The sequence below is a fragment of the Seriola aureovittata genome, chromosome 5 (genome assembly GCF_021018895.1).
Source record: "Seriola aureovittata isolate HTS-2021-v1 ecotype China chromosome 5, ASM2101889v1, whole genome shotgun sequence".
Taxonomy (NCBI): domain Eukaryota; kingdom Metazoa; phylum Chordata; class Actinopteri; order Carangiformes; family Carangidae; genus Seriola; species Seriola aureovittata.
In genome coordinates this window covers 11,947,372-11,966,996 of record NC_079368.1, presented here as the reverse complement: position 1 = coordinate 11,966,996, position 19,625 = coordinate 11,947,372, and the positions used below count along the sequence as shown (strand labels likewise).

The 19,625-nt window shown below is 42.5% G+C and overlaps 1 protein-coding gene across 1 annotated transcript in view; it reads right to left on the bottom strand.

Moving 5' to 3' along the window:
- Positions 1-870: 870 nt before the first annotated feature.
- Positions 871-19,625, bottom strand: part of kiaa0825 (KIAA0825 ortholog) — a 113,972-nt gene continuing 95,217 nt past the window's right edge. Inside the window, exon 23 of the mRNA XM_056377169.1 lies at positions 871-1,837. Within this exon, the coding sequence (XP_056233144.1) occupies positions 1,654-1,837 (184 nt within the window). The 3' untranslated portion in view covers positions 871-1,653. The remainder of the gene's footprint in view (positions 1,838-19,625) is intronic.

Below are 19,625 nucleotides of genomic sequence, written 5' to 3'. Positions count from 1 at the left end.
GCTGTGACAGTTTGCCATGGACAATGCACTAATGCACTGAGGGCAATCAATTCAAATAGAAATCAGAGGAGTCAAAATGCTGCGACTGTTTATCCTGTATAAATATGTGACAATGAGCTCTGGGATTCTGAAAGTGTTTCTGTAGGTTTGATAATCCCCAAACAAATACTGTATAGTAGAAAATTCAATTCATTCTTTGTGATGAATCATTCTTTGTAATGATTTGTTGTGAATTGTACTGTCAACTTTACTGACAGATGTCTTCTGAGCCAATCACCTGTCTACAATGAAAATACAAATGGATAACCCTACAGGTACTTTCTCTAATGGAGAGGGAGAGTAAGAGAGGAGATCAAAGCATTTTCTTTTCACAGAAAACGGTTATCTTACAAGAACAGTTTGAATAGCCAAATACTGTTTTTTTGCAACACCAAAATAAAACACTTTTAATGTGTTGAATGAAGTTTTATTTTTGTCGCCGTTCAGCCTTTATTCAGAAGTAATGGCAGAATGCAGCTGCTGAACGTTTTGCTGTTATTTGTATTGTTTTTTTTGATTTGGCGATCACAATCTTTCTACATTTGCATTAGGAAAAGAACATTTCCCTCTGTAGAAGGAAATGTTTTCCTTGTCTCTCAAAGGAATTCTGCAGCAGTAGCCTCTGTGAGCTAAATAACACACATGTTGACCAAAATAGCTTAATTTGAGTAGTTTTATCCTTATGTGAAGATCATATATAATAGGAATGAACATGTATGTACCGGTACTCAGAAATGTAATGCTAACTTCATAGTCATGAATCCTAATAAAATATTGACTACAAAAAGATCACACACGTTGATCATACAACAGAGGAAGAATATTTGGTCGTGAAGTATGAATATGATTTTATTTTCATGTTTAATTCTAAAACATTCCATCTCCATCTCATAAATAACAAAATCAGACACAGTTGGAAAAATATAAAGAGCAATCGTCTTACACATTAAATACGTTTTCTAAGTTTGCACACAAAAACTGACAGATATTACATAGTAGGGCAGATTTTTGGGACATATTGTAATCAAAACACACATCATCTTTGCTTCGCAACCGTAATTCTTGATGTTTGCTTTCAGGAACGAGGTGCAAGTATGCCGACACCAATGTCGTTACACTTGCTGTCTCAAAAAAAAAAACTTCAACTACCTACAATGATCACACAGTCCCATCTTGTCCCAGGCAAACAAATCCTGGTTCTCCATTTCCCCGAACTGATTTCTGGAGATGTGCGCCAAAAAGATGAAATGTGTCTGATGCAGCATAGAAAAGCACAGGGAGTTTGTCTGAGGCATGTGCATAAAGAGGGAGACACTGTCTCCCTCACTCTTTTTGTTGTTTTGGTTTCTCATCCGCTCATTCATTCCAGTTTCCATGCACACACGTATGCAATCTCACTATATGTATACATGCACAAACCCAGTTGCACCCACAAATGTGTACACACACACACACACACACACACACACACACACACACACACACACACACACACACACACACACACACACACACACACATACACGCACATACATTCTACTACCTTGAGAGGTGCAAGTGCATATCACAAGCAAAACATTTACAACACGATAAAAATTCAAACTGCATGGACTTTTATTGGGCAGCACTTTTATCAGATGGTTGTGTTTCCCCCTGGGTCTGTTTTGCTGGTGTCTCATCAGCTGCAGGAGGGTCCTGCGGCCCCGGACTGCAGCAGCACACAAAATATGTTTTCTGAAGTTCTTCTACCATCGCTTTCTCTCCATCTTCCAGCTCTGCACCGTCCTGCATCTCCCACCTGAAAAGCATAGACAGCATAGAGAGTGGGTGGAGGGTTTCAAACAGAACATCAGCTCTTTTAACATGAACAAACATTTGTCACCTAGTCTTAAATGAAAATATACATCCAGCAGTTGCTATTAAGAAACCTACTGAATGTGTCTACACGTACAGTACAAGTTATGCCGGTCTCTGGTTGTATGAAAATACAGAAAAAGCGCAGCAACAAAATGCTGTTCATGTTTGTTTGTGTGGCCGCACCTCCCCTCTATCACAGAAAAAAAAAAGAGAGGACCCCACAGCATGCAGCTCAGCTTGGGTTCAACACAGAGTGAGGAGTAACCTGTTGTCCAAAATACATTCTCTCTCACACACTCGTCAGACAGAAACTCTTCAAGGCTCTGTAAGGCACACTTTCACTCCTAGAGTTCTCATACGGGAGTATTCTTCTCTTTTCTTCTTTCATGCTGCGTGGGTCAGTTTCACAGCAGTCTCTGCTGCTGTGATACACCATCAGACTTAAAGAGAAAAAAAAAGAGAAATAAAAGAGAATAGATGATTTTGGCTCTCTGTCTCTGTGTCTGTCTCTTCCCCTTTCTGTCAATGTGATGCTTACTGAGGCTAAAGGAACTCCCTGTTTGGGTGAATACATTTTATGGAGGACATTGTTACTCATATTTTGTTGCTTTGTTTAATCGCTTCTACAGTATGTCTCTCCATCACATTTTTCAATTCTTCAAGCTATGGAGTGGATGGAGGGCTTCAATATGAAGACATCAAGGGTAGTCACGTTGTAATTCACTCTCAGTATTTCAGTGGAATCCCTTGACGAGTGACTGTGGTCAATCAAATCCATATGGAGAGCTGGGTGAAGGCTGTCTTTGAGCTGCCGCATCACACTCCCTCCAAAGGAGAATTATGTCTGTCTGACTGCAAATGATTGCATTTTCATTGCAATCTCTGCGTCTCTTTTTATCCCGCCCTCCCTCCCTTCCGATTCCTCACTGTAGCTTCAAATATCTACCATATAGTTGCGCTTTGTGCATGTGTGTGAGGCGTTTGTGTGCGTGAGCAGAAAGACGGGGTAAAACACCAAATATATCACGCATGTGTTTCATGCATACTAAGAAGCGGGCCTCTCAATGCCGAGCACTTTGGTGAAGTTTCTGCCTCTGTCACAGAGCGTATGCGGACAAATCAGACTTCCTCTTTCTCTGCTTCCCCAGCACTGTCAGTGTAGTAATTATCATCTGTAAGGGAATGATCTGTTTATGTAAATATGCAGCTTTGACAGAGAAGTTTCTGCTCATGTGACTGCATTCTCCTTCTATGTACAACTTTGGTGACTAGAGTCTTTTTTTCCCTGACTACTTTTTGTGTCCATCTGAATCTCACTCTTTCTATTTGTCAAGGATGGCTATCTCTAAAAGAAAGAAAGAGGAAAAGGGGGGAGTGGATCAGCATCCCTTTGATGACTGCTACAGACTGTGAAAAATGCGGATGACTACTAGATGCAGACAAATTGCCCCTACATTATTTTTTCAGTGACATAAAATTAAAATCAGTTCTACTAAATAACCACTATGGGACACAAATAACACTCACACAAACAAAACAATACAAATGTCACACAGGGAGCAAAACAAGAACACAGAAGGGAGTGAGGGAGAACAGAAAGCTAGAGGAATGGTGGCCAATAAAGGAGCGAGCCAGACAGGAAGCAAGACAGGAAGGTGCGCTAAAGGTTTTTCAATGTTTAATTTTCAAATAGGATTAAGCAGAATGACATTTAGCTGAAGGTTACAGGCTCAGCATTGTCTTAGCTGATATTGATATGCAGGAGGCGCCCTGCTTGTCACCGGGACAAACACCGTTGATGAATGAGAAGCCTTTCCCCAGGAAGGTGTTAAGTGCAAATTTGAAATGAGAGGGTTAGAGGGAGTGAGAGAGAGACAGAGAGAAAGAGAGAGAGAGAGAGAGAGGGGAAAAAAAGAAGCACACACAGACAGAGATTGAATTACCACGATAGTCGCCATGTACGCTGTCACTAGATAATGTTGCCAAAAGTGTAAATTGTTCCGTAAAGTGTAGGTTGCATATTTGTTGAGATTGGTTGATCTCGTGCTGACAATGAGCCAAAAAATACACAAGGTGCTTTGCTGTGTGTATCTAATTTCAACAACTACAACACAACAATGCCTCTTAGAAATGCATAAGTAGGCTAAAGTTGACAATAACTTCACTGTATCCTCATTTCGGCAAGTTTTCCCCCGGAATTTACATCTTAATAAGGGGAGTCTTACCCTTTAATTCTTATGGGCTCTGCTCATTTCTCATGCATTAATACTGGAGCTGCTGACTTGGCTCTTCTTCTGAATACAGAATAGGACACACATATTAAGACTCATATATTTACAGGATTGATGCCACGGGAGATTGTCTCAGAGTGAGATGAAAAGGCTGGCTCAGATGTATTTCAACGTGAACATCAATGTAAGCTGTCCTAATCATGGGACTGTGCAGGAACAAGACAGACAGCATCCATCCTGATTTTCAGCTGATAATGAGTAGTGATGTTTGACAAATTAAGAGCATAAGCCTCGCTCAGAGATCATCCGGCAATCAACTTACTCACTAAATCTTGCTCCAGATGCAACACAGATGAAACTTTGATGTTCGACTGAGCGACTGAGAATAACAAAAAGATGTAAAGTGATTGTGAAAAAATATATATATCAACAGGGGGGGAAGAAAAAAAAAAGGCAGAGCAACAAAATAAAACTGGCAGAGGTACAAGTATAGACTGTGCCAAACAAAGTGAGTGAGCAGAAAGACAAAGTGCTTGAAAGATCACGAGAGGCAGAGAGACAGTGGCCAGTGGTTTCCTCTGCAGCTGTCAGCGGGCTGAGTGGTTTCTCTCAGAGTGTTGGGTGTTTGTGCTGCGCCGGGTGCCCTGCCTGCTCTGCCACTGGGACCGCTGTTTGTTTAAAAGGCTTGCCTGTCAAACAGAGAGCGCCACCGGCAGCCAGACACTCAGCTAAATGACTCTGACAGCAGCCCTAATCAGAGGCTTCGCACATTGCCGCAGGGCCTGGAGGATCCATCATAACCCAAGCCTAAATATTTAAAGTGCTAAACTTTCCAAAGGTCAGGCCTTTCCATGCATGCCAGGGCGACATGTGTCAGAGAAGGAAAAGGAAAAGAGGGACTGAACAAGACAGAGAGGAGTAGAGAGAGAGCGAGACTATGGTTAAATGTTCTCCATCATTCTCACCCTTGTGAGAACCACTTTCAGTTTTACACCTTTGGAATCAGGTTACATGTAGGGAACAGATATCATTTTGAGTGGTCGTCACGTCTTTACACATCTCATTCGAGGCTAGAACCTGGGATTAGAGTGAAAGATGAGTCGAGAAAAGATTTTTATGTAAAGCAATTCATATTACAAAGTTGGGCCGCAGCTGACAAGAGTGTCCCTTGCTAAACGACACACTCAGATTCACCCTATGTCTCTGAAAAGAAAAGCAAAATTTGGAGAGAAATACAAAAAGAAATAAAAATAGCACGGCGACTGAGCAGTCTGCTGAGTGAAAGCTGGACTAAGATGGATGAATCTTTTCAACCACAGCTCCCTGACCAGAATATGTTTTAAAAATTCAAGCAGCTACTTTTTTTTGCTGATGTCAGAGTTCAAAGTTTAAGGTTAGGTGTTTAAAGGTGATGGGTAAAGGTGAGCTCAGTGGATGAATGTAGTCAGTGGAAGAATAACCGTACAAGGATGTGTACAGTATATGTCTGTGGCAGCTTCCGGCTGAGTGGAGCCATGTTGAGTCCATTGTCTCTCATTTCATGCTCTTGCACTTTGCCTTAAGTTCTGTAGTTTCACAGACAACACTGCAGCGTGCGCAGGTGTCTGGGAAGCAGAGTGCATGGGAATAAATCATCACAGCAGAGAACACAGAGTACTTTTAAGAGGTGACAGAAAGTGTTTGGGGTTTTCGCTCATTTCTTGTCACTAGTTGTAAGTGAAGCACATTAGGTGTTCAGCAAACAAAGTCACAGCTTGTGTAACACATCTGCCCAAACTTGAGCTCAAGCTACCGTGTTCCTTGAAATAAAGCCAAAAAAAAAAAAAAAAAAAAAGGAACAAAGATAAGATAGTAGTTGGGAATGGATATTGTACATTAAAATCTAGTTCAGTTGGGGTAACTGACAAGTTCACAATACAGGACAGAGAGGGTGGTCATCTCTTCGATTCAATTTCCATTGAGAAGCAAACATCCAATTCAATTTAGATATGTGCCTGTGCTAGGCCATGAGCCAGAGGGAGATTGTAACTGACAGCCATTGGACAGCCGGCTGGATTTGAATATTGACGAGACAGAGACTTGACAGAAAGGATTATGCTCTACCTTCTGACTTGCTAGCTGCTACACTGATCCATTCTATTGTCAGATCAACTCAGTGTCAGGTCTACAGTATGTCCGTGTGGCACGGTGATGCCACTCAGTATTAGACCCTACCTGAGATCCATCTCAATCCAAACTGATGTCCACTCAAGAGCTACAAGACACACACTAAATCAACAAGGACAAAAATATGCAATATCAAAGCAAATCTATTTCAAAGTAAACGTAAAATGAGCGGGTAGCTTTAGTCTGCAGCTGCTGTGTTCAATATGGACAAACAAAAACACATATACACACAGTATCAATACTGCAACTTCTAACCTAAACCCTCAAACCGCTCTAAATATTACCTCTTTACAGGATTTTTTGGATTACTTTCTAATCTTGTGATGACATTTTGACTTCACATTAGAATGAAGCTCCACTGCAGTACGCTACAGCAAGCCTATCTTCAAATTTTAAAATATGTATGTGTCGATGCTTAAATGTGTGTGTGTGTGTGTGTGTGTGTGTTGTGTGTGTGTGTGTGTGTGTGTGTGTGTGTGTGTGTGTGCGTGTGGGTCAAAGCCACAGTCTCCCCAGTGTTAAACCCACCCTGTCTCCCACCCAGCACACACCCTCCCATCTCGAGGGCCGCCAAGAGCAGGCGTGTCATAGAACGCCTGATCAAAGGGCCTCGGACAGATCTGTGAAGGCCCTTTGAAAGGACATCCACAGTTACACAAGTTGACACGTTTGTTCGTGCTTTGGCACAGACACACACCCTGGCTCAGGGGCATGCACACACATGCGCAAGAGCATGCACAGAGGCACACACACAAACGCAAAAACCACAAAAACACCACGGTTTTCAACTTCAAATCAAAGCAACAAAAAGTTCAGTACATCAGAGGGCACAGAGAACCTTTGCCTTAAATGCATTACACACACAGATGCATACACACACACACACACACACACACACAAACACACACACACACACACACACACACACCTAATGCTAATACCACGAGGAGTCCAACGATAGAGGGAAGTGGAGGGAGAGAGACAGAGGGAGATACAATGTTAAGACTCATCTCTAGTGAAAGGAATGAATCTACTGGTGTATAAAGACAAATGTAACAGACCAAATGACTAATGTTACTATATGCTAGGGAAGGCAGATTATGGCTGACAGTTAAAGGAACAGTTAGGCATTTCGGGCACAAATTCGCTCTCTAGTCAAAAGTTAGATGAGAAGATCAATACCTATCGATAAATATCTGTCCATTCAGTATGACTCAGTAGCCAGTCAGCTTAGTGTGGCATAAAAACTAAACCCGCCCACCAACACCTCTAAAGATCACTAACTGACACACTAACACACAGTTTCTGTATGGAGTAAATAAGCGAGATATAATGTGATAATTAGTGAACTTCAGACTTCAATGTGGATTTTTTGCTAATACACCAATCACTGTGGTTACATATGGACAACTGAAAAACATGGCTGAAATGCTTTCTGTGAAGACACACTATAAGTCTTGGCAAGGAAGTGAATACAGTAAGTGTATTTTCCAAAATGACAAAGTGTTGCCTTAAACTAATAAAAAGTTGTTAGAGGTTACTGTTTGATCGTAAACCTAAATACAAAGAGACATTTATTTGAGTTCCTCCACAATCCAGGGGCATTTAATTGTGTTGTTGGTGGTGGTGGTGATGATGATGGTGGAGGAGGGGGTGGGGATGTGGTAGAGGATGTATAGAAATTATGTTACAATAATATTTGTTTGCCAAAGATCCCTTAGCTAGGGTTGTATATGCAGCACTGTGCGTGTGTTTTTTATGGGCCAATTTTGCTTTCAAGCAGGATACCATTTTATTATTTTGCAGAAAAGATGAGTATGTATTCACGTCATGTGACCACATATTTCAAATCCCTCTACATGGCTGTTCTGAGCTCCTCACTATTCTCTCCAGTCATCCAGGGGAAAGTTTGTGTAAATTTGCAGTGGCTTAATTACTGAATAATTTAGACCATGCTCCAAATTAATGTAGACATTTCCATATTAATGTGTTTGCCTACCGATTCCACATTTATTTGGACTGCGGACAGGAGGGTAGCAATTATCACAGCATATCATAGCAGTTGTGCCGGTATTTCAGACATCATTAGGCTGCTTGTCCACCACAGTGTGACTGTGAGTACTAGTCTATTGGACACAGTTTGGTACATTCCTCAGATAGGCTTGCCATGCTTCTGCCATCAAGTCTTGCACTGGGAGAAAAGGGTGAGGGGCCTTGTTTGTGTTTGACAAGGTGAGGTCCAATTTAGAATCCTTGCTGTTTGTGAATGTATTATTACATGCAGTAAAAATAAGGACAACAGCAAATAACCAAACACCTGTCAAGTCTACACAGCCATCGTCTTCTGGTCAGTGCAGTGTGCTAGCTGACTGCTCTACACAGACACTGAGCTCTGCACATGTCCCACGAGGTTGACAGCTTTCTGCTCCTCTTATCTACCCCCCCCCTTCAACCTCCCTCTTCCCCCTTTCCCCCCTCACCTCAATTCACTTTCTTTTCTCCCTCCTCAGTCTCCTGACTGTTTGGCACTTGTTAGGAGCTTGTTTGAGCAGGCTGGCACCTTTCACTGAAACAGCACCAGAGAGGAGGTTGTGACATGGAGAAATGTGAGCATGTGTATGTGCCCATGTGTGTGACCCCTCTCACTTGAGCTACTGTAAATCATTAAAGGAATAAGGAAGTCAACCGTCTTGGCGCCATTCAGCCACTTCCTGTGTAAGCCTGACGACTGTCTGACACCGCCGCTCAAACTCCCACCACACGGGGCACAACAATTACTTGTAAAAGAAACTAAGAAGCACTTCCAAATAAATCCCAGCCTTTGTTTTCTATCATCAGCATTCATGTTGCATTCCTGATGTTACACTGATGTTTTTGACAGAAGTAAAATCATACGATTGAAAATTGATGAATGACAACCTACTCTTATCTACCCCATATGTCCTATGACCACCCTCCTCCCCCTTTCCATCACTGTCCTGTTGTATATTACTGCAGTAATGAGGGGAGGCTAAGGTAGCTGGGCAGTCGGTAAAGTCAGTCATTCAGCCTGGCAGGCAGGTAGGCAGATACCTGTTAACAGCTCCAGTGTGCCTGCAGGTCTCTGGGATCAAAAACCTTAGCAGAGGCACTCTGTCTTCCCCCATGAGCCAAAGAGAGAGAAGGACAAGGGGAGAGAGACAGAGGGAGAGAAATAGATAAGCAGTCAGAGAGAAGATAGAAAAATGAGGAGAAAGAAGGAAGGACTCTTATTTTGGAAGAACACTTGATGAAATGCACATGTTTAATGTTATTACGAACACAGTATCATCCACAGGCTAAAAAGCTAATAAATGATACAAGACTTCAGCCGAAAACCCAAATAGGTCCTGTACAGAACGTTATGACTGTGTCCTCTGCATCATACATCCGCTCCTGAATCTTTATGGATTGCCTTAGTCCCAGCTGTTTGACTGATTGCTCCACAGCTTCCTATACAAGGCTCCAGTCTTGTTGTTAACCTGTGAGCTTTCCTGTTTCCAACATCCAGTCTTGGTCCGCCAATTCCCTACAATCAACCATCTTCTTTTCTGTCTCCTGCCGTCTACTGCAGTGAACCACCAGCCAGGAATCACCCGTCTCTAACCTAAGCTCACCTGTTGCCTTCAGCCTTCCCCTGCGATCAGCACGTACCCTTACACCCTCCCCTCCTGGCAGACGATCAGAAGGTTCCCCAACTTCCTTTAGAGAATAATCATTAAAGCCTCCCATTACACATCATCTTCCTCTGTGTCTTGTGACTGCATTTGGGTCTACTCCTTTAAACCTTGTCACCAAATGCATAAAATATTACCCATGAATTAATGAACAAAGATGATTCAGATAAACAGGCAGTAGCTTTGGATTTTGCCCTCCTCACACACTCACACACACACACACACACACACACACACACACACACACACACACACATATGCACACACACACACACACACACACACACGAGCACAAACACTGAGAACAAGCATTCACTCACGCAATCTCCCCACTGAACAGCGTTCAGAGGGGGGAAAAAAAGATGTTCGTTGTGATTTCACCTCAGTGTGCTACCAGGAAATAGCCTATTACTTATTCAGTACTTTCTCTTTGTCATCTATGCATATATAAACTGTGGAATCTACTAAGGAGCGCTGGGGGTTGAGAAACTGCGACTTGCTCTCAGACAAAGGCCTCGCTCTCAGACATTGATCTGGCAAAACTTCTATTCAAACCCAGCTATATATCATTTCCATAGCCACTATGAATAAATTGCATATTTCAGCATGTTCTACTTTTTTATGGATTATGTAGTGGCTTAGTTGGGTAAGTTGCAAGTGTGGTTGATTTCATGGTGAGTGATCGAGCTGAGGAATAAGCAGATATGTCGCAATAAATCTGAAGTTACTGGGACACTGTCAGAAAAGAAAAAGACCACATGAAGGCTAATAAAGACAACACAGTACAACAACAACTGCATTGTGGGCATAGAAATTAATTGCGATGACAATTTATCATTCCACACTTAATTAAAGTTGATCAGCGGCTGTATTGGCGCTCAGTGTTTACACTTACTGCTCCAGTGCATCAAATCAAACTATTCACATGTTAACTGTCCGACCAATGACAGGCATTTGTTTTCTGCACACAATGGTTTACTAACCTGCGCTTTGCAAACACTGATACTGAGCAACAGCGCTGTGACTGCGCAGAAAACCAGCAGGTGCAATTTCTCTGCATTTTTTATGCTGGGATAAATCCTTTTATGGAGTGATAAACCCTTTTGACACATGGTTACGAATTTTGCTTCATACCTCCTCACATTTAAACAACTGTTAAATGGAACTAACATGCAGTGAAAAACTAACTAATTTACCCTTAACATTACAGATTCTCACTGAAGCAGAAAGAGCAACTTTCTCAGTAGGCGCCCACACATAACATTAGGCTAAACACCATAACTTCAGGTATTGGAAGAATCCCACAAGTGGATCCTCACATCACAGAGCAAGTTAATTATTGAAGCACTTTGTTTTTTTTAAGCCTAATTAAGCCACCTGTGTCAGTAAAAAAAAAACTGTTTTTGATGCCAGCAAATGCGACACATACACTGTGGACTGTGGAGAAGCTAAGGACACTAACTGACACCAGTTAGTGTGTCAATACTCATTGAAGACCACACTGTAAATACACCTATGTTTAGTCTCCATTCATAATGACATTATTAGCAATGGGCTCCCACAGTTTTGCTGGGCCTGCAATGAACTGATTAGTCCATGCAGACATTTATCTCACCTTTCTATGTTGTGTGTGTGTATTAATCTTTGGTTGGGGGTGCTCTATTATTGTGTATCAGATCAGGGCCTTGTTCTCTTACCATTTCAAACAGTTCATTTTCTACCATGCTAATGGCAGTTTTAGGGGGTTAAGGAGATAAATAAATCCTCGCTGTCACCTCATTTAAAATCAAATGCCATTTAATTATAGCTGTATGTGTTTTCAAACACTTTGCATAATTTATTGTTCTGCTCCATCCTAATCTCCAGATCCTTATCGCTTGTGCTCTATTTTACCCTCTCTGTCCTTATAATAAAAATATAATGCTCCCTCTCTCAGTTTTTCTTTCTCTTTCTTGCTGCCAACAGCAGTGTGCAAGAGATAAGGAAGGCGATGAAAAGATGTTTTTTAAGTTGTGCCTCACCTTGTAGGGATTTGATGCTGTAAAGGTCTATTGTCAACTCAGGAGAGCATACATACACACACTCTCACACAAACACACACACATACACACAGCCCTCTGGCAGTGTTGCATTTCTTACAACCAAAATACAAACATTGTCAAATTCTATGAAAAGAGTGGGGTAACACCATCATTCATGTTTTGGTTTCAGGCACAAAAAAAACAACTTAACATGCCAACTAGATTTTTTAACCTTTATCCATGTGATGTCAAGACGTTTTCTCTGCTTTTCATTCACTGGCCCTCACTTTCATTTCTTCGTAGCACTAATGTGCCAGAGAGAACTAAGCACATTATAGTGACATTAATGTACCTGTGCAGTGTCGGTCATAAAGGCAGGTGAGAGGCACTAATATGCGACTTTACTGGCTGAAGCTGCCATCATCAACACTAAATGTCAGATCACATCAGTCATTTTCTTTCTTTTGAGAGGAAATGGTGAAAGTTGGCATTCTGTCTACAGTGACCTTGCCCACAACTCAGTGGTTCTTCCTTGTGAGATTAAATTAGTGGGTAGTTAAGACAGAGGCAGAAAAAAAAAAAAAGAGGAAGAGCGAAAAAAGAAAAAAAAAAGCCAAATATGGATTTCATTCTGAATACAGAGCAGATTCATGTTATTCACCACATACAGTGACATGAATACAATAACAACCAGGGTAATGACTATATTCAGCACAGGCAAAACAGGCAGATTTTTACAACCACTGCAAGAGAGACTGCAGAATAAATACAGTTAGAAATAGTGAGAGAGTGCACTGTACATCTCACTATACATTCATACATTCACCATGCCTATCAATTTACATTCAGAGAGTATGGTGTGCTATACAGTTGCTGAGGAGGATGGTACACTAACTGTCCAGCAGTACACTGAATCACAAGACAGATTTAAATTATGCATTCAGTGATTGATCCATGAGCATTTTTATCATTCAACTAAGAACGAGTAAAGTGATAGTTTGAATCAACAAACAGCTGCAACATCTGAAACATTTGAATTTTTCACAAACTATTGATTAAGAAAGCGAGTAAACCCCCAAATGTTATTGTTCTGAAAGCAGCACTCATTTAAGTGGCAGCTGATGTTATTGTTTCTGTCTATAAATTACACAAAACTCCGGTGGCCCTGAGAGCTGAACTCACCGCAGCTTAAGAAAACACATGCAAATAGACAAAACACAAGCAAACTCAGAAAACATCCTCATCATTTTTGACAAACACATGCGCTGCAAATACACACAACACAACCAAATACAGAAACGTGCGGCAAATACTCACAACACAACCAATATACCATGTTTGGTTTGCATGTGTTGTCGAAATTGATGAAGGTGTTTTCTGTATTAGCACATGTTTTCTTAAGTTGCGGTGCGTTGAGCTCTCAGGGCCACTGTACAAAACAGACCAAATAGGAAAAGTTCCTCTCTTTAACCTTCAACAAATAAATGCCTTTCATATAAGCTGGTGAAGAATCTTTTGGTGATGGATCCGAAAACACACATACAGATAGACGCATAATGTGTAATACCTTCATCAATGAGCCTCAGTCAGCGTAAACTGAGGCAAGATGGTTTGTGCATACCTGACCACAAGTGTACGCTTTCTGTTCCACGGACTCGGAAGCAGCAGCTGTTGCAGCGTTACCATGACTAGGTAATGGATGGGAGGAGCATGCAGTTGTGCATCCTCTCTATGGGCCCTCCATCCTGGGCCAGTCGATGGACCAGACAGGCTGGGGCTTAGTATATCACATAGATCCCATGGCTGGACAGCACAGCAGACAGATACAAGTCAATAGGAAGGTGCTGCTTTTGAATATTCACCCTAGTGTTCAAGTGCACGCTGCATATTAAGTGGCCACAGAAAAGTAGAGCTCTGTTATTAATGGAGATCTTGTAAAGATTTGTAGAATGACAAAAGAAAGAAGCTGTAGGTGAGAGTGTGTGTGTGTGTGTGTGTGTTGTGTGTGTGTGTGTGTGTGTGTGTGTGTGTGTTGTAGTGGTGGTGTTGGCTGTGGGTGAGAGGTGGGGTTGTATTCTCTTGATTGAGTGACTTAACAGCTGGGTCACTTAAACCAACACAATCAATGTCATCTAATTCACTCTGGATTCACACTACAAAAGTCATTGCAAATAAACTAATATTGTATAGTATAAACTTCAGATGGACACTTCAGTATATAATTACAATAAAGTAGATTGCTTAGCCTCAGAAAACCATCAATCATATACAGTAGAGCCGTTCCAAACATATTCCCTATAGAGAAGCATAAAGATATTGCTATCGAGCTTTCGAAATGTCAGGGCAATGGAAACCCAGGCATTGTGCAATTACATAATGATTATTGCAAAAGTTTCTCCCCCTCACTCAGTGTGGCTGTAATATGCAGTGGATGGCCATGGGGGTTCATTAGTGAGAACAGGCTGCTGTTGAAAAGCTTCAGTTTCACCTCTGATCCTGGCTAATGTGATTTGGACCTGAGATTGGTAGTGGGGAGATTAGATGCTAGCTCACCTCAGGGTGGGAACCAGAGAAGGAGACATACATCAATGCTGTTTGCTTTCAAACTCAAACGTCTTCTCACCTCTAATTTGCTCTGAAGCATCTGCAAAAAAAAGTGCATTGGTAGTCTAATTTATTTTCCTGCGGTGGAGCTGAGCAGGTGCTTGCTAATCCACACTGTTACATTTACGAGTCCATGATTTGGGCTTTCATAACAAATCAATTGGTTTGTGAGAAGGACTGGAGAGCCGAGGATCAGGTACGGATGACAACTGTGGTAGCATTTTCCTCTTATTACCTCATGGCATACCCCCATGGCCCGCACTGCCAGTCGCAATGTCAGGCTACTCCTTCTTTCATTTCCTTTTCATTAAGCCACTGCTCTCTCTGTCACTTCTTAGCCTCCACACTTACAGCCCCTCCACCTTCGTCCATATACTCCTTCTGCGCCCTCCACCTCCTCCATTATGTCTCTAACGCTTTCCTTTCCCTCATTCCTCTCTCCCCCTCTCATTAGGTCATAGTTGTGGTGATTTGTCAGAGTGGCTGTGTTGATTAATAGGCCGACGGAGCCCCTATATTTGGGGGCTGTCAGCGGGGCTCCGGAGTGCCAGGGCCACCCCGCTGAGCTCCCTCACCACCCAGGTGGCCCTATTTGAGCTAAATGAGCTGTGAAGGGTCCCGGCTATGCCCGCCTGCCCCACACTAAGACGTTACGCACAAACACACGCACAGGCATAGACACAGAGAGGCACAAACACATGCGGGCATACATAGACAGACAGACACACACACACACACACACACACACACACACAGATACACATACACATCTGAGATGCAAGCACACATGCAGGCACGCTCATGTACTCAACACCCTGGCTCTCACTGCCACGCACCCCTGCGTTCCCACATGATTTGTCACACTCCATCAATAGACAATAAGTTACTGCCACTCTGGCCTGTCAATGGGCCCTGTCTTCAGCAGACCCCTCTATGCTGTCTCCTAGCCTGGGGGGCGGGTGAGGAAGGGTGGAACAGGGAGAAAGTGGTGAGTATCTAGTAGTTGAGTCTGAGGAAGGAGAGGAGTAAAAAAGAGAGTGAAAGAGAAATAGTACATGTGCATGCAAGAGACAGGAAATGAAAACAGGTAGATGGACAGAAAGAGAGAGAGAGGAAGCAGGAGATATTAGACAAATTGCTTTGCTACGCATCCCACCTCCCAGTGGAGGGCTTACAGAGCTCGTCCCGATGCACAGGCAAGTACCTAGGTTCGGGGAAATGGGTGTCTGTGCCTGTGTGTGTGTGTGTGTGTGTGTGTGTGCGTGTGTTTATATGTGTGTGGATTAACATGGTTCAGCTGCTCCAAGCCAATTGCCTGGCCTTGGAGTCGGAGGTGGGTTGTGTGCATGAATGCGTGTGAATGTGAACGTCCCTCTTTGCAAGATTATTTTTGTTCCCCTCAAACTAGGAAGGGGGGAGACCTTGGTGAATGAGATCATCCTGACATGTTTGCACGCACGTGCACACTCCCACAAATGCACAAGCACGACGAGCACACACGCCCCCACAATGATTCAATCTGATGATGGGTATTGGAGTCTGTGAAGGTCAGAAAAGTCTGAACAGTAACATCCACCACTGCAGGCTACTGCCACTGTCTCCACTCCTACACTGTCATTACTGCTGGCCAGCTAGCTCTCATTATCAACTTACTTCATCAAATACACTTCATTATCAGCTTGTCCTTAACAGACAGATGGGATGGACCCTCCAGCAAATGACAGAGTAACTGGTATAAAGTGATCCCTTTTAAAGACTATTCAGTGAATGGGTCATAACACATATAGTCCTCTGCTATTAGTTTATCTGTGATTTATACTTGATTGGACATCTGGAGGAAGAAAAAAAGTGGTATGTTTCTTCAGAAAATACTGTTTAATTGTACCAATGGCTATGCATTATAATTACATCTGAAGTGATTATAGTCATTATGAAGTCGTTATTTCTGAGGCTGTTGAACATATGAAAGGCGGATGGATACACTGGCTGAATAGACAGCTGTTACTGAAGATGTAAGTAACAGACAGCCCTATCACGCTGGCAATATGGACGACCATGAAATTAAGACTCAACGTATAGTAATTACAATGACAATGAGCTTTGTTCGACGTGTCAAGTATCAATCTAACACTTGCCAGGCAGCTTTCATATCATAGCTAATAGGCAGTTGGCGGGCCAGGCCGTTGCCAACCACTGAACCAAACTATTCATAAGCTGGCCCTTGTCATTGTGCTTAGCAGTTGACGTAACAGTAACACACACATCAGCTACATGTGCCCCCATGCAAATGAGTGCATTAGAGCAGACCTCGGAGAGCGGAGCGTGGCCAATAAATCCAGCCAGGGTGAGAAATGTAGCCCTTACCATGCGTGTCCAACCCCATCTATTTAACCTAATTACACACACCATACCAGGTAATAAAAGTCTGCATGCCATCAATTCTGACATCTCATCCAGGGCGCTGCAAGGAATGTCTATTAGGATCTATAAATCCTCAGGACAGTGATCTTCTCTAGGTGTAAAGTGTGTGAAAAGGTGTTTCTGTGGGAGGCTGTGTGAGTGGGAAGTAAGTCAGTATGACTCCCACAAACGTATCACATGTGTGTATGCATGTTTTTTTATTCTTTCTTTTATTTTTAAAAGACATCTGCTGGTACTGTGTTGGAACACACGAGTGAGTGAACATGATGAGTTGTAAGTCAGCTTCAGGATGTAGAAGGTGAGACACAAAGGGATGAACCCACTGTTTGAGTTCAACCATCCCCGTTCTCTTGATCGGCCCTAATCCAGAGTGAAAAGACAAAACAACAAATAGCTGATTCAGACATCAGTAAAGCATGAGAGCAATCCTAGTTTTGGCCGGCTAGTGTTCCTACCCAGGTGTTTCGTGTCGCTTGCTGACAGGCCTGTCTGTCACGCCCGAGGCCAGGCGGAACGTGGCTGCAGGTACTTTCACTTTCCAACGTCACGCCTTGCGATTGGTTAAAGAAAACAGAACGGAGTTGCTCAATGGCCACGTCCAGTGTTTTAGCCACAGGCGGCTGGAGTTAAATAGAAATGTTCACAGTAGCTTCACTCACACTCTCTGCTTCTCTTTGTCTGCAGCGCACCTGAGCTGCACCTGACCCCCCCCCACCCGCCCCCGACCCCCACCGCCGCACCCGTGGACGTGGATTCATGAAAGAGAGTATGAAGTGGTAAGGTGAAGAGAAGCGGAAAGGGAGGGATGAAGGGAGTGAAAGACAAATAGCTGAGAGGTGATGAATCTTTTTGCTGGAAGACAATGCTGTGAACCATTTCAACATTTCAACTCTGTGGCTAATTGGTACAATGAGGATCAGTCCTGTTAGATTAGCAGCAATATTGTATTTTACATGATTGAGTATACTGACTATAGGGTGAGTAGGAGATTATTACAAGTACAGCACACTGGCTGTAAAGCCAAACTAAGTAATTCAATTCACACTGTAACACTGTAGTCACACTCATTTGTTGTAAAGATGGTGTCTCATTAGATTTACAAAACACTGAAACTGAAACTTTTAGTGTTTGTTAAAGAAAATAGGGAAATCTTCAATTTATATACTTTAACATCACAAATATCAGTAAAGAATCTGATAATGAAAAACACAACTTATACAAGCCTGTTTCCATCACTCTCTCTCTCTGTCTTTCTCTCTCTCTCTCTCTGTCTTTCTCTCTCTCTCTCTCTCTCTCATCTTTTGATGGCATATCACCCATCCAGTCTGCAATTTCCAACTCCCCTCCACCCCCACCTCACAAAAAAGGGAAAAATAAAAGGATCACCACACCTGGATTTCCACTCCAGGATGTCATCCATGGAATTCAGCAGAAAAGCTAATCCATCAAACTCTGTAAAAGAACAGTGTGGGTGTGTGTATTTTCTATTAAAAAGGATTACTCCATTACCAAAACACACCCGGTTTGAAAAGCCAACTCAGAATATATGGTTTGGTAAATTGATTTATGACTGATTTATCTCACATAAGCCTAAGACAGTGTTGGGTTTTGGATAAGCACAAGCTTTGTGTCACAAACAATTACTGTTTCATATAGCTGGCTAAGAAAAGATAGTGAATTCGCAGCAGCTGGTGTCACAACATCAGGCCGTTGTGGCCCCTGTCACCGTAGAAAACGCTAAATGGTTGGGATTGACAGAGGAGTTTGGTGGGAGGAGGGACTTCTGTCTCACGGCACTTGTGCTTATTTTGAAAAAAAGCAAAACCCTGAGATAGTCACACATACAAACACATTTGCACAAACACAAAGATTTGAAAACAGAGACACTCTCTCACACATATGCAGTATTATTCATGAACATACACACACAGTGGCGGTTAAATGGTGATTTGCTGTTGGTTTATGAAGATTATGCTCTTCTTCATTGTCACATGTTTCGTGCATTGTGCCTCGACTCTCTACAGAGCTCCCAGCTTCAAAGCTACTCCAGTGCAATTGTTGTCTCAGTCACCTATTATAAACAACGCGTTTTTAGAGAAAAGGCTGTAATTGTGCAAAAGTGTGGCAGAAATGGCTTTGTAACATTACTGTATGCCTTTCTTCAATGCAACCCATACACAGGACCCTGAAAGCTCTCGCCAATTGAAGTTCTGCTTTCATCCAGCATAAAAGCTATGTTTGCAATTGAGCTTTGCAGCTATACCTTTCCTCGCCTTTACCCCTTCCCTCCCCGCCTTGTTTCATATGAGTGCACAACCACAATGGCTTGAGTAATGGGTCCAAAATGCCTTTTCCCTGAACAAAATCACTGTTTTTGTGGGTCATGCAGAGGTAACTTTGAGAGACCCGAGCAACTTGAACAGACTACTGCTATTAGTAATTCCCTTCTCTCTCTCTCTCGCTATTCTAATAGTGAAATCATTCAGCAGTACCTCACAGGCCCCTTCATTTAGACTGGCTCAATGCAATATACACACATGTGAGAGAAAAAGAAAAAGAAAAGAGAGAGAAACACGCAGCAAAAACACAGG